Genomic DNA, 14,720 nt, shown 5'->3' on the forward strand with positions numbered 1-14,720 from the left:
GCTGCTTGGGCAGGGCAGACAGACTGCCCTGTCCCTAAAGGACAGGAGCTACTCCCATGCTAAGCAAGGTGTTCTCAGAGCTTAAGACCCACACACTCTGTGCCATGTGTCAATTTTAATTGTGGAGTTGCACAATGCCAGTGAGGCTGACACGGCTCCTTTGGGTGCAAGAGCCGAGAGGGAGTCACCATGCCCTGCCCTCCCGCTGGCTTCAGGGATATCTGCATCCTGCACTGGTCTGCTCCCTGCTAACTGCTGAGTGTGAGCCAACGTGGGGGTTATACGTACGTGCGATGCTCGTTTTCTGTGGGTCTGATGATTTATCTGTATGTGCCAGGAGAATAAGGCACAGTCTAGCTGCAGGATCAGGGAAGCCTCCCAAAACCATAAACAGAGTCTTCAGTGCAGTGTAATTACCGAGATTTCCTTTCAGCATCGTCACATGCTATTCTGGTTAGGAAAGGAAAGTATTTCTCAGAGGCAGAACTTCTACCTAGGATGGAGTTTTACATGCAGTGAGTTACATTTTCCTTCGCAAAAATCATGCCTATGTAAAGAGGCACGTCAAATGTTGTGCCGGCACTGGAAAACAAAAGGTAAAAGAAATAATAACAATAATAAGGAAATGCAGTATTATAAAAAAGCCTGCAAGATTACAGTCTTTGAATGATGGTTGGCAAAGACTGCTTGCTGCCTGCTGTAAGTTATGGCACAATAAATTAGTGCCATAACCTTATCAGCAGACTCTTCCCCAGGGAAATGCCAACCTGCACTGCTGTAGAAGACGATGCTGATCCCACCTTCTAATTAGAGATGCCATAAGGTCATATGTTCCTGAGCAGGATGTCTGCTAAGTTGTTGTAATGTCTCCGCGCAGAATCGGAAAAGGGTGGGGGAAGGCTATTTCACATTAGTGACTGGAAAGGAAGAACAGAGACGTGGCAAATATCCAGCAGAAGAAACTCACAGGCTTGGACACCATCAGAGGCAAGGAGAACGCCGAGTACCAGAAGCAGCAGGACAGCTCAGGCACTGGTCCTGCCTGATACTGGAGAATCGCACCCACCGGGGGCTGTTACTTCCAGCTGGGCTACTTCAGGTCACAGAAGATTCAGGCTCCAGTTTGTGGAGAAGCTTTTTGTCCCTTTGGTATCTCATCATCCCCAGAGTCAGTACCAGATGTTAGCGAACAGACCCAGTGCTGGAATGTCTGACATGCTTGGCAGGTTCCCAATAGGAAGGTCACATTTGCTGTTTTGTGCTGTCCCTGATGCTTTCAGGTCACTCGATCCCAAAGGACAGCCAGGATCAGGACCATCATGAGCTGTTTTGTCTTACAGAGAAATTTCAAAAGCCAGGATATTAGGAACATTATTTCCACAGTACCAAAAATAATAAAGCGTCCCACAGCAGTTAGTAAACCAAACCATGCAGGCATGGGAGGAAGCAGGGGGAATATCGTTGAATTACTCCAATGGAAACACAAGAGGAGGTAAAATGTAAACCTGCCTTGCTGAGTGGCAGGTAAGGCTGGCTCTCCAGGACGGTGACTTAAGCTGAAGTACAAAACATTTCTCAGACCCTTCACCCACTAAATGGATCACAGCCCGCACCTACTCAAACCTGGAGTGGAAGAAATACTCAGACAACAAAGTTCCAAAAGAAGATACTGTATTTGTACATGAGTTTTAAGCACTGATCGTTAAAGAACAACAAGAATCTCTCCAGTTTCTGCAGCTAGTGATGGCCCCTCCAGAGCCAGGGGCGGCAACAGTGGTGGAGGGGCTTTTTGCCACCCGGGCCCTGGATGAAGGAACCACATCATCACCTTTTGGTAGCAGTGCCTGTGCAACGCTGCCTTCCCTCACCATGCCCTTAAGAAAACTGCAAGACCTCAGCAGCTTCTGTGCTTGCCTGCTAAGGAATGTCTGGACCAAACGCTTGCCTACAGAGCTTCATTTTCTTTCCATCAAGCTATGACTGCAGAGGCAGTGGCTGCACTGCCAGCGGCTGTTAGCAGCTACAGACAAACGAAATGTACCTGCCAGGGACGCTGTAAAGCAGCCAACATTCCTGGGGCTGTAATCCTTCTCTTCTGCGCTGTCTCCAGGCACACAGACGAGACATGGGGCTGGGGTAGGAAATTCTTAACCTGCGAGTGGAGGTGCAGACCGCCACAACACACACATCCTCCTTGTCTGTCCTCCGTGCCCTTGGACAAACAGAGCCCTCTGGGGCCGAGGAAAGGATCCAGCATGCCATTTAATGCAGCCATTTGGGGAGTGCAAAGCAGCAGCAGGGTGCCGGGACACTACATCGCTGTTTCAGTCAGGGCAGGAGGAGCTCGCAGACCCAGAGTCCGTGTACTTTCAGGTAACGATTGTATAAAACTGTCTGCACAACAGCAAAGTACACAGCGGGACATCACACTCTTGTACACAGAAGCACTCTCCCCAAGACAGGGAAGAGAAGACTCACTGGGAAGGGGAACAGATGTCAAAATAAGCACACAGTCAGAACAGGATGCAGAAAAGCCAGTCACTGCTGCACTGCAGAGGTAGCATCCAAAGCAGGAAAATCCTCCTGAGACAAATGTGTCTACAGTTACAGGGAAAGAAGTGGCTTTAAATACCTCATCTGAAATCACTTCAAAATCTCTTTGACCACCAGAACATGCAAAAGATGAGGCAGCACAAGAAGAGGCTCTCATCTGGGCCCCGAGAAGCAGGGAGATGTACTGACCCTGCAAGGGAACCCAGCACACACTTCCCAGCGCTGCTTGAGCTGCATACCAAGCTGGGCTGCTGCAGTCCTCTGGCAGACACCGCAGCCGGAGCCGGACTCAGCAAAGCTGTGTTTGCCTTGGACTGCAACTGAGAAAGAAGCCCTGAGCCTTGGCAGGGCCCTGAGCTCTCAGCTACCACAGCTCGCTGCCGTGTCAGCCTGGGCAGGCTGGGGTTTGAAGCTGTGCGCCCTGCACTTCCAGTTCTGGTGTCAGCTCAGGGCTCAGCTCTCCCCAGATTTGCTTTTGAAAAACGTCGATGAGACCCTCTGTGTTTCATATAGGCACAAATGAACCACAGTCTATGTTTTTGGGCCTCCAGTCCCATTGTTTCTATGCTCACACCTGCTTTGGTGCTGCACTGGGCGGGGGGTGGAATCCAAGCCCAACCAAAAGGAAAAGAATAAATATCCCCTGAACCTGAATAATCCCACTCTACAATTTTCAGTGTGTGACTCTAAAAGCTGATCCTCCATGTTCACTTTGATCATCTGGCTTGAATGCTGAAGCATAAAAGGTCCAAAATGCCCTTTGGTAGAATGCACCTCAACATTGTGACTTTGAACCACCTGAAGGGCTGGTTCATATGACCCTGTGAACTTACATGGAAAGATATATACAGCATGAAACCATTCAAGGGGTACTTCCTTGATTACACTAAATGCTGGTTCCATGAGGCACTGATGGGTTTCACCTTTTGCATCAGAAAAAAATCATTAGCCCCTGGTGCCAGCAGGCAGACATCGCGGGTAGGATAACACCGCATTAACAAGAAACAGCCTGGAAACCAAACCAGCTCAAACATAGTGTAGGGGAAGGGGAAAGTTGAAGAACAATGTTTAAAAATACTTGCTTTTAAGAATTCAGCCCCTCCCACATTAACAAAATCTAATTAAAGGGATCCAGCAGCTGTTGGCTCTGAGATACCTTTGGTCCAAAAGCATTAGGAGTCAGTATGTTTTTCTGACCAAGCCTTTCAGTCCTGGCTCTTCTGCTTTGCTTAGTCCTGCTTCTCTCCTTTGTGTTTCCAAGGGTAGATCAGCTCTCCAAGGAACAGCTTCTTGCAGAGGGATGTCCAGGAATCCTTAGGGTAACAGCTGTACGTAGGCAGCCTGTATGTCTGTACCACGCTGCCATACGACAGGGGGTTGATCTATGAGGAGGAGAAAGAGGGACAGCAACAAAGAAAATGCATTAAAGCAGGAGGTACAGGCAGTTGAGGCAGGCAAGTGTGACTTTGGCATAGCACCGGCCTCTGTTAGAACATCAACACCACTACTCACAAAACGTCAAACTCCCTCTCTGGCTAGTTACATCTATTTAGCCTCGAACAATGCACTGAAACATTAACAAATCGAGCTTGGCAAGGAGTATTATTCAAATAAGTTCCGAGCAGAGAAGCAGATGCAAACATCTGAAGGATTTGAAAGCGCTGCTCAGTTTACAAGGGTGTGGGACTGTCACCCTGTTAAGAGGCTGTAGTGGTTGGAGAGATGGGGGCCTCCCACTGCAGATGCAATACTCCTTTGGGGATGCACTTCGACTTGTAAGAACTATAACGTGTTACTTCAGCCATCTCTTTTACTGGCCTACTACTTTAAGCCGCTAAGTCCTCGGCCCACAGCTACACTTTAAGCTGAACATGGTATCACTTCTTCAACACGTGGTGGAATCGTCTTCCAGCAGAACAGCACACAGACCACACAAAGGGCTGCTCATTACCATTTAAAATCAAGTCTCTTTGGCTGAGTTCATAGTTTTCAATTTGATTTCAATCGCCATCCTGAAAATGATCTGCCTGCAGTCCCTACCTACACAAGCTCGTAGCCTCTGACTGCAGTCACAGAATTGCTGTGTTGGTCTTTTGGAAGATGGGGGAGTCAGACAGATCTGTTAGCTGGAGAAGGGGCAACAGAAGCACGTGGAAGGATATCCTCCTCTAGTGAAAGGGTCCAGTTATGCTGGAACAAACCATGCAGATGCGTGAAAGAAGAAAGAGACTATAATTTGTGGTAGAAAATCCAGACATGAAAAGGATAGAGGCAGCAAAAAACCACACACAGTCACTACTTTGTCAGAAGCTGAATATTTCCTTTGCCCACTGAAGAGTGACCAGATTTCTGGGAGTTTGCTTACACCACCAGTTTGCTTCACCTATCTGGTGTTCAAGAAGAGGGGAAGGATAAACTAAGAGATGGAGCTCCAGAAGACAGCACTTAAGCAAAGAGGTCACTAGAACTGGTCTCAGAGACCTTTGCCAAGTCTTTATTGTTTCAAAGTACAATATTGTTGAAGGACAAGAAGAAAATGCTTGTGTCCAGAAGCATCCCTAAGAAGTTTAGGAAAAAAAAAGTTATAGCAGCAGCTCACAGAGGCTGAGAGAAGCCAAAGAAGAGCCAGTGGGGTCCAGCTGTGGGAACACAGATTCAAACAGATCCACCGAAAGCTGGTTCTGAATGCCATCAAAATGAACATTTGTACCAGAAACCCAAGAGCTGAGCTCATCCCACCTGAGGTATGTGTAACCCAAACTACCGCAGCTCATATTTCAAACACACTCTACAGCCTTATGGCCAAGGACTGACCACAGCATTTATTGGATGTTATGCATGACTGTAACCAACCTAATCACATTGTGGTCACAGATAGCTTAAAAAAAAAAAAAAGACCAAAGAAACCTTCCCCTGCCCCAATTAAAAAACACATCACCACTATAACCAGTAAAACTTGAGTAACTATTTCTGCTTATTTCATCAACTCTACACAAAACAGTATGCTTTAAGTGAGAACATACTGGAGGAGGACAGGAACTGCTGCTATATGAGGGAGATGCACAGTGTACCTGCCCCTGGCTATTAGCAACGTGGGCTGGAAGGTTTGGACATGTTTATCCTTGAAGATCATCTCTAGGCAGTGATGATGCTGAGTGGTAACACTTGCCTACTGAGAAGCAACAAGAAATTTAAGCCCAGTGCAATATATATTTCCGTCTCTCCTATGATAAATGGAAACCAAAACAAAAGCAAATGGTTATTAGTGAAGTGGCAATATGAGGTCCTTTTATGCAATTATTGCAGTTCAAATTTATATTATATCCTGATATAATGTGCACCCCTTGTTTCATAACGGAACTGTTCCCTTTTCCTTTCCTCTTTTGCTTAACCCTTTTCAAAGCAACTGCTGTGAAAGATGACATTTCTGGCAGAAGATATACAGATGAAATAAACACATCGTGTCTTCTCACTGGGCTATCAGTCAGCTGAGCCGTGCTGCCAGAAATATTTCTTCTTGTGTACCAAAATGAATGATTTTAAATGCTAACGAAAATACTGAACTACGTAAGAACTCCTGGAGAAATTAAGTAGCATTTGGAATGGAAATATCATCCCCTACCCTCTGCCTGCCTATGCCTGGACTTTGCATTCCAATGACACTACCTTAAAAGCAAAAATAATCACTTGGCTGAACCACAAGCTGAACATGAATGCTCAAAACCAGCATTACTGATTTCTAATCCATTACCAGTGCCCCAAAGGGCAGCTGTGAACGTATCAGTCACCTATAGCTTAAATCGTTTGGGGCACAGTTACATGCATATGACCCTACTGCCATCAAGCATGCTTCTGCAGGGCCACCATATGGGGAGGGAACAAAGCCACTGTGCAATATATAGAAAAGAGCATCACCATGTACCATAGGTAAGAATTTTAGCATGTCACTTAAAAATAGGCTTTTTAGATTTTCCTCTCAAAAGACCTATCATAAAGTGGTATATTCAGCAGAATTTCTGACATAAGCCCATTTTTCATTTCCACCAGCACAAAGAGAACAAAAAAGTGCCTTTACTGATGCTGTGCTCATTATTATTTGAACAGAAGGCCAAAAGAGACATCCACTAAAGCACTTCCACATCTTGAAATGATGACTTATGCTATATTCTAGATAGCAAAAGGATCTTTCTGCAGTGGTCCAAGGAAAATTCATCATATTCATATGACTCACTGCCTCTGCTCTCTATCTAAGGCCTGATATTTTTGCTCTGGAGAAGCCATCTACCTTGGCTCACAAACACGCTGGTGCCAAACTGTCTGTTCAGCTGCTCCTGTGCCTCACCACTGGTGTCCACAGTTTCCTTTTTATGGACTCTTCTGGGCACGGAGAATGATAGATTCTGGTTCGTACACCACTGTCCTACTGGAACTAAGGAAGTGGGAAGACAGCATGCTTTGAAAATGCTAGTTTTGCCCCAGAAGACATCTGCTGAAGGGATTCCCTTTTGAATCACTGCTAGATGATGTGCCAGTTCTGTGCAGATCTGACCTATGCTGAAATAGGGTGAGGATTGGACTGCTGATGGAAAAAGCAAAAGTACTGGGAAGCCGTGGTTAATTCCTTCCCACACATTCCACCAGTGTGCGAATGTTTTTTATAAACTCTATACACTGCCTCTCCGACTTTCCTCCTAGGATGAGCAAGAAAAGTGATGCTGTGATACAGCAGTATTCCTGCAAAGTCAAGAAATACGAGTTTCACAATCACTCCTGAAAGCATAATGACAACTCCACTGCTACCATCACATCATTTCTTTTCAGAAAAAATTTGCTTTATTATATCTGGCAACAGAGCGTGGAAATGCAGTGTTACAAAAGTGCAGGTAACCTTTTCCTATACACCTTGCCAGAGTCAACTCAGGAGAATAACAGGAGGCCCTTCCCTCTATTCTCTCTCCCATGCACTCGTCCTGACTGCATCACAGAACAGCTATGACTTTTCAACACATCTGGAAAGGACAATCTTTTCCTAGCCCTTTACTGTCTTTCAATCTGAATGGTTTAGCTGTCTTCTTTTGCTTCTCTCAGTGTTCAGCAAGTATTAGGGTGCAGCTGCATACAGACTGAAAGTGCAGTGATACTAATACGAAGCTTTAATTACAGAAGTAAGAGAGCTTCATGTTTCTCACATTTCATTTCACATCACACAGGACACTGCATTGTCTCTAAACTGATGAGTCAAGCAGGGTATTAAAAAGAACAGAAAAAAGCAGCCAAGTATCGCAATGTGAAAAGTATTTCCCTTGTTTTAGCACTTTACAGCTGAATTTTTTTAATTGGGGTCTTCATAAAAGAGAGACCAAGTCATGGGACCAGTTCAGAACCCTAGAAGTGAGAAGGATCTTGGGGTCAGTCCGAGGGGATGCGTACAGCAGAAAGTGTCACTGAGGGCACAAGTGACTCACCTGCATAAGGAGTCGAAGAGGTTTTCCATCCTGCTGTTCAAGGACTCTGAACTTCACACCGGCTGAAAAGAAGCAGAACAAAGAAGCCAAGTCCAGGCTGGAGAAAAGCCCATGCTATTTGCTGTTCAGCTCTGTTGGCTGAGCACTGATTTCCTAGAAATGGAGTTTTCCACCTTTCTTGATTTGTGAACCCTTACCCATTTTCAACAGGAAACACAGATTCTCTCTAAAATGGTTTTACATGTAATGACAAAGGATGTGTTTCTCTTAGCTCCATTAAAACCAGCCCTCTGACTTCCAGGCTTAAAATGCAGTCCTGAAGAAAGCACAAAGCCCAGAAACCAGCCAGCCAGCACTGATGATGACAGGGACTGCAGTAATCAGTCGCTGTTCCCAAACTTCCATCAGAATGGGAACTTCATGGTAACAGGAGGCAGAGATCACCTTTAATTTTCACTCACGGGGGATACGGCGCATCTGCAAATCTTTCAGACTAAGGGAGGAAAGTGGCTGGCCTACAGGCATTATAAACATTTCAAAGCAACCACTACCTATTAAAAACAGCACTCATATGTTTTTAACACACTACTAAGCCCATCAAACCTGCCACTTTTATATTCCCTCTTGGACTTGCTACAGCCCCAATACTTTAAACATTTCGGATTCCAATGGTGACATACTGCACATGAACGCTGAGTGAAATTCTTCAAAGAAAGGTAACCATTACGTCTAAAGAGGCATTTTTTTCTTTGAAAGATGACAAATCACTTCACAGAAATAAAACCAATCCATCTTCAGCGTACCTGCACCAGGCAAGTGTGCCCCTGTCATTCCTTTCTACAGGGGAGAAGATGGGGCAGAGTAATGCAGCGAACTGCCACAGATCAAACACTGAGTCGGGAGCACAAACAGAAATAAAACTCTTCATCTGTGTAGGCACTGTCACTACAGCATCTATATGGCTCTTACACATCTACAAAACAAAATAATTTCTTTCTTCCCTTCAGCTTTGAATTAACTGAAATTATACGGTTTTGTTCGTCCTTTGGGGAGTGAATGCTCTTGTCTAGCAGAGAGCTCTTCCCAAATCACAATGCCTTCTTTGTACAGAGCAGAGAGGAATTACATAGGAATTATATACTATGACCCAGAGTTTTGCTGGGTTATACTGAAACATGGGCTTCAAAAAGATGTTGGAGTACCCTGGGTCTCAACAAGTAAATGTGCTGGAAGAGAAAAAGTCTTCAAAGTGATTCATTGAGTTTTGGCTAAGAGAAAGTGTCTGAGGCATTCCAGGAACTTGTCTTCAGGCAGGCAATTTGTGAGAGAGGGAAGCAAGTGGGCACTGAAGTTTCAGGTGGGTGGCCTAGCACTCTGGAGTCTTGTTCTAAGACCAGTCCATTAAACCAGCAAATGCCATTTCTCTAAGTCATGGCCACACACTCCCCTTCTACAGATTTTAGTCTGGAGAAGAGGAGGCTCAGGGGAGACCTTATTGCTCTACAGCTACCTGAAAGGAAGGTGTGGGGAGCTGGGGTCGGCCTCTGCTCGCAGATATAGTGATAGGACTAGAGGGAATGGCCTCAACTTGTGCCGAGGAGGTTCAGATTGGAAATGATGAGACATTTCTTCTCAGAAAGAGGTCAGGCATTGGGACAGGTTGCCCAGGGAGGTGGTGGAGTCACCGTCCCTGGGGGCGTTTCAAGGAAAGGTTGGACGTGGTGCTTGGGGACATATGGGTGATATTGGTGGTTGGGGGACGGTTGGACCAGATGATCTTGGAGGGCTTTTCCAACCTTTGTGATTCTATGCAAACTAACAGTCTCTTGATTTAAGCACATGAAGGTACATCTGAATATGAGGGGGCACTTCTTTACTGGGAGGGTGACAGAGCACTGGGACAGACTGCCCAGAGAGGTTGTGCAGTCTCCTTCTCCGGAGATGTTCAAAACCTGCCTGGATGCCATCCTGCACAAGGTGCTCTAGGGGATCCTGATCTGCAGGGGGGTTGGACTGGGTGATCTTCAGAGGTCCCTTCCCACTCGGCCATTCTGTGATTCTGTGATTCTTCAATTGATCAGGAGTCTTAAACTTTATATAAGAAAATACAAATTTGTTTTAGAATAACCTATAGACTATAATGCTCCGAAGCCTCTGAGTAATTAATTTCACAGACAGAGCAGGAAGGTTTGGTCTTACTCCAGATCTTCTCTTCTCCAGCAGAGAAGAACCCTCAGCTACCCTCTGAAATTGCTAGCCAGTTCCAGAGCTCACAGTTCAGCATTTTTTGTACACGGACATCACCAATAGCACAAGAGAGGTAAGGACATGACCCCATTTGTTTTGTTTCACATTACAGTGCAGTAGAGCAAGCTCAGTGCTTGTTTGTGTTCCTGTACTTACGGAGGCACTGCTAAGTCAGGACCTACAGAACCATCCTGAGAGTGACAGAGCTTGCCCCAAAGTTTGTGATGTGAATCAACACTGGGCAAGAGTGAAAGAGAAGTAATGAAATGACCTGTTCACAATCAAACAGTGCATTGCTAACTTGGGTGTGGGGCAGCCTGAGAAGCCTGGACCTCACTGCTATGCCTGACTTCACACTCTAAGTCGACATCACACTGTATCCGTCCCAACCAAGCTGTCATCCCTCGAGCTGACACTGGGCAGTCAGAACTCTTGCACAGAGGACATTAGCTTTGATGTAGTTACAATATTTTTTTCAAATCCAAAAATTTCACATCATGAGGGGAAAGAAAATATGGACTTAATTTCTGGTGTGTGGATGTAGATTGTACATCTACCTTGGCCCAGGCTTCATCGATATCATATTTTGTTAATTCAGAGGCTGAGTTAAGGAACTTAGAGTCCAGATGCCAGCACTGAACTGAGATGAACTTAAACAATGCACTAAACCCTTGTTGATAGGAAAAGCTATTCATTTGTGTTGGTAGAACCATGTTGATGGTGCTTGTAAAATCAGCTGCTGTAACATACACCAGAAGACTTCTAATCTGAGTCTGAAAAGGGAGGCAAAATCTAAGCAGTGGGGACATCAAGTGATGTGTACTCTATAAAGTCCTTTGAATTTGATTCAACTGCTCCATCTGTCACCATTCCAATTCTGTTTTATATTCTGGTGCAGGAATACAGGCTGCAGAAATTCTCAGAGATGCCTCTTCATCTAGCAGACAGCATGATATCGCAGTGTTCTCTTTCATAAAATGTTTAAGAGAAACAAACAAATAGCCAGCAGCAAAAGTTTGGTAACAAAAAACTGAGCAGACAATCCTCTACCTGGGTGGAGGCTTATCACCCTGCAAAGGGTAGCTGGCTTACCAAAACTGAGAAGTAACCCCAGACTGATGAGAATATAGGGGCTTACAACTCTCTGAGACAGCAAGATCTCCTTCTGCCCTATGACCTGCTGTCTACTGGATCAGTTTTCTTCAGCAGCATTTCCTGTTCTCCAAAGACAGCTCTGAAGGGCTAAGAAGCTTCTAGCAGGAAATTCATAGGAACATGCAGAAAGCGTACATGGAAAAACAACAGGCTTGGTAACATCGCTCAGCTCTACCTTCCCAAAATCAAACCTGGCACCACTACAACATACAGAGCTGTTACCAGTTCCCTTAGGCTTCCTTTACTTTTGATGACTAGCTTTCTTTTGCTGATGATCAAGCTTTTTCTTGTTTTTAAAATTCCCACTGCATGCTCTTTAAATGGATGGAAGACAATGATTTAGACTGGCTTGATTTTAACTGGATCAACTATATCTACTGACAGTGAAATCCATTTCAAAATGATCCTTTATTCTGATACTAACCATGGCTTGTTGTCAAAAGGCGAGAAATGATAAATAGTTTAAAAATGGTGATAGGTTAATCTCAAAAAGGGAGTGATTGCCTGAAACCTCCCCAGACCTCTGAAATTGAACCAAACATCTCAGTTCAGGACTTCAATTTGTAAAGTCAGACGAGAACTGGAGCTCCAATGATTCACGTTCTCTGTCAATCCAGCCCACCGAAGGAGCAGATTTCCCAAGTATTTTTGCACTTTTTTTCACAACCAAAACACACAAGGTTAACAGCTTGTTTAACTCTCAGATGTTTTACCTGGCCTAGTGCACTAGAACTGGAATAAAAAAACAAACAAACAAAAAACTGATTTAAATGGTGTTTGCTTGGGTGTCACTTTCAGTTATCACAGGCTTTGTAAAGGTGCTTGTGATTCTGATTCAGCATCAAATGTTTTTCCACTGACAACCTCATCTTGCTCGTGCAGGAACTGTTTAACAGTATGGACAACGGAATGACTTATGCTTTGGGTTCTTTCCCAGCCCTCTGCATCTTTCTATTTAGAAGCTATCCATTGCGTCAAAATGAAACGCATAATGCAAAATCCGTAACCTTTTGCATATGTAGTGCTGAAGGACTTACCTGCAAGTCTGTAGGATCTGCAGAGCCGAAGGATGATTGAATAAAGAGGCAGAGAGTCAACCAGATCAACTAGCAAGTGTATCAGGCCTTGCACAATCACCACCAGCAAACGGAGCTACAGAGAAACAGTTTAATAAGCAAATCTCAGAGAAACAGGAGATGTAGCCCTTGAAAACCCATGAGTTGATCTGCAATCTGACATTGTGTGTAAGCTAAAGCATCCCAAGGTGGGTTTGATGTCTAGACAGGTTGGGCATCCAGCCCCTGCATGATGTTCTTTGACCATCTCAACTTTCAACTGTCAGAGCCTAAGAGGGAGAATTCAGGCTTCCATTTCTAGTGAACTCCATCAGTGAATGCAAATTTCCCACTCTCCAGCAATGAGCTGAAGTAGCTTATTTCTGCTTGAAGAAACCCCATGTAGAGTATTTAAGCAAAAGCAAAGCAGTCAAAAATGAGCTTTCTACTTAGTGCTTTGTGTCCCCTGACTAAAGCACCTCCTTTTGTCAGACAGCATTTACTTTTGCTGTCAAGCTCATCTGAGAAGAGAGGGCTCGTAAAAGATGTTGAAATCATGTGAAGGCCTCTGTCTACGGAAAATTTTGCTTCAGGCAGGCTGCAGATAGGATGGTTGTATTGGGGGAAGAAAAGAAAAATAAGGAAGTCCAATCCTCCAAGCAAAGCCTGGCTGACAGCATTTAACACGGAAGGTTAACTTCTTGAAGAAGTTGTTCTGGATCAAACTAGAGGGGTCGTCACCCCAGACATTGCACGGAAAGATTAAAAATAACTTCTGAGTGAAAGACGGCAGGGGAACAGCATGTCCTGCTGACCTGGATTTGCTGGGAATTCCCTTTGGAGAAACACAGACACATATCCTGAATTCCACTTGCTTGGGCTACATGGGTTGTGTGAGAACCCTTCCTGAACACTCAGATAAATCTTGAATTCTCTTTGTGGATGACAGTAAATGACAAGGAAACATTAAAAAAAAAATAAAAAAAAAATTAAAAGATCTCAGAAGACATAACACCATTAGCTTCAGGGATTAAATCTTACCAGGGTAAACACCAAATAATACAGTGCAGTTGTAGGCAGGAGGAACAGCAGGATTGTAAATAGCAATGTGCCAATAAATAACTGGGGAAAAAAGAAACACAAACAATCATTAGTAAAGCAAAGCCAAAATAAAATAAAAATAGGAAATGGTGAAACAATGACAGTTTGCAAGATTCTTAACTTATTTTTATTCCCTATGTGAATAATTCTGTTACCTTGAATATTTTCAGTATTACTTCTCTTTCTGGGCCTTTTTTGAGGCTATCTTCTCTATGACTAAGTTTGGAAAGACAAACAAGCTGGATCCTGACAGCACTTTTCCTTTATAGACAATGCCCAAGATTTCCTATTTTAGTCTGGCTTCCTTAGGAAACAGGGCTTACATGATCATGCTGTTTGTCTGTCCTCTACCCCTTTAGGTTTTAAAGCCATCAGTCAGTTTTTACCAGAAAAAGGTGGAAGGGTAGGGAATGTTATAGAAGTTTGAGAAGTATTTTTGTTCCTCCTTGTTTCAGGAGAGCTGGGTAGATAACCATTCCCACAGGCAGCAGCTGGCTGGCCAGTCTGCATGTCTGCAGCTCCACAGCAGCCATGGACTTCAGTATCCTGCTCAGTGGGAAACTGTGAGAGAGAAATAAGTTAGAGTTACTGAGTGGGGGGTGCAATATTTATACATAAAGGAGAAAAACCCATAGGAAAGCAGGTGTCATTAGCTCTGCTGCCCACAAAACAAGTTATTTCCATTTTGGGCTGGCCCAGCTGGCTTAAGACTAATTAATTCCAGCTAGAATCAGTGGAGAAATACAGATTTATGACAAATAAAGATCTGACTCTTCAGTTCTTAGTCACAGCTTCCAGAAGAGAGAGGCACAGGAACACGGGCCACTGCCATTTCTGCAGGAAGAGAACATGGCCACGGCATGTTATGAAAGAAAATAACCCAGACACTCCTGTCACAGAGGTGGATCAACATCCCAGCTTTATGCATGTAACCAGAAATAGATCGCAGTCCAACCCATCCTCTTCACAGCAGTTGCTTCTCGCCTCCTCTGTCACTCCACTGCAGTTCTTAGCATCCCCAGAAGTCTTTTAAGGTCAGCTTTGAGTGTCTCGTCCCACCCAGGCCAATGACAGAATTCCCACTGGCCTCTGGAGCAGCAGGATGGAGCCTGAAGTGCCAAACCAATTCTCCTCAAAGCACACA

The 14,720-nt window shown here is 44.5% G+C and overlaps 1 protein-coding gene across 4 annotated transcripts in view; it reads right to left on the reverse strand.

Moving 5' to 3' along the window:
* Positions 1-1,654: 1,654 nt before the first annotated feature.
* Positions 1,655-14,720, reverse strand: part of PIGQ (phosphatidylinositol glycan anchor biosynthesis class Q) — a 34,924-nt gene continuing 21,858 nt past the window's right edge. For all 4 annotated transcript variants that reach the window (XM_048064751.2, XM_066977554.1, XM_048064753.2 and 1 more), the window contains exons 8-11: positions 13,517-13,597; positions 12,458-12,572; positions 8,019-8,080; positions 1,655-3,935 (exon numbers count right to left, since the gene is read on the reverse strand). In XM_048064751.2, the coding sequence (XP_047920708.1) occupies positions 3,783-3,935; positions 8,019-8,080; positions 12,458-12,572; positions 13,517-13,597 (411 nt within the window). In that variant the 3' untranslated portion in view covers positions 1,655-3,782. The remainder of the gene's footprint in view (positions 3,936-8,018; positions 8,081-12,457; positions 12,573-13,516; positions 13,598-14,720) is intronic.

Source organism: Anser cygnoides, chromosome 15, assembly GCF_040182565.1.
Source record: "Anser cygnoides isolate HZ-2024a breed goose chromosome 15, Taihu_goose_T2T_genome, whole genome shotgun sequence".
NCBI classification, from domain to species: domain Eukaryota; kingdom Metazoa; phylum Chordata; class Aves; order Anseriformes; family Anatidae; genus Anser; species Anser cygnoides.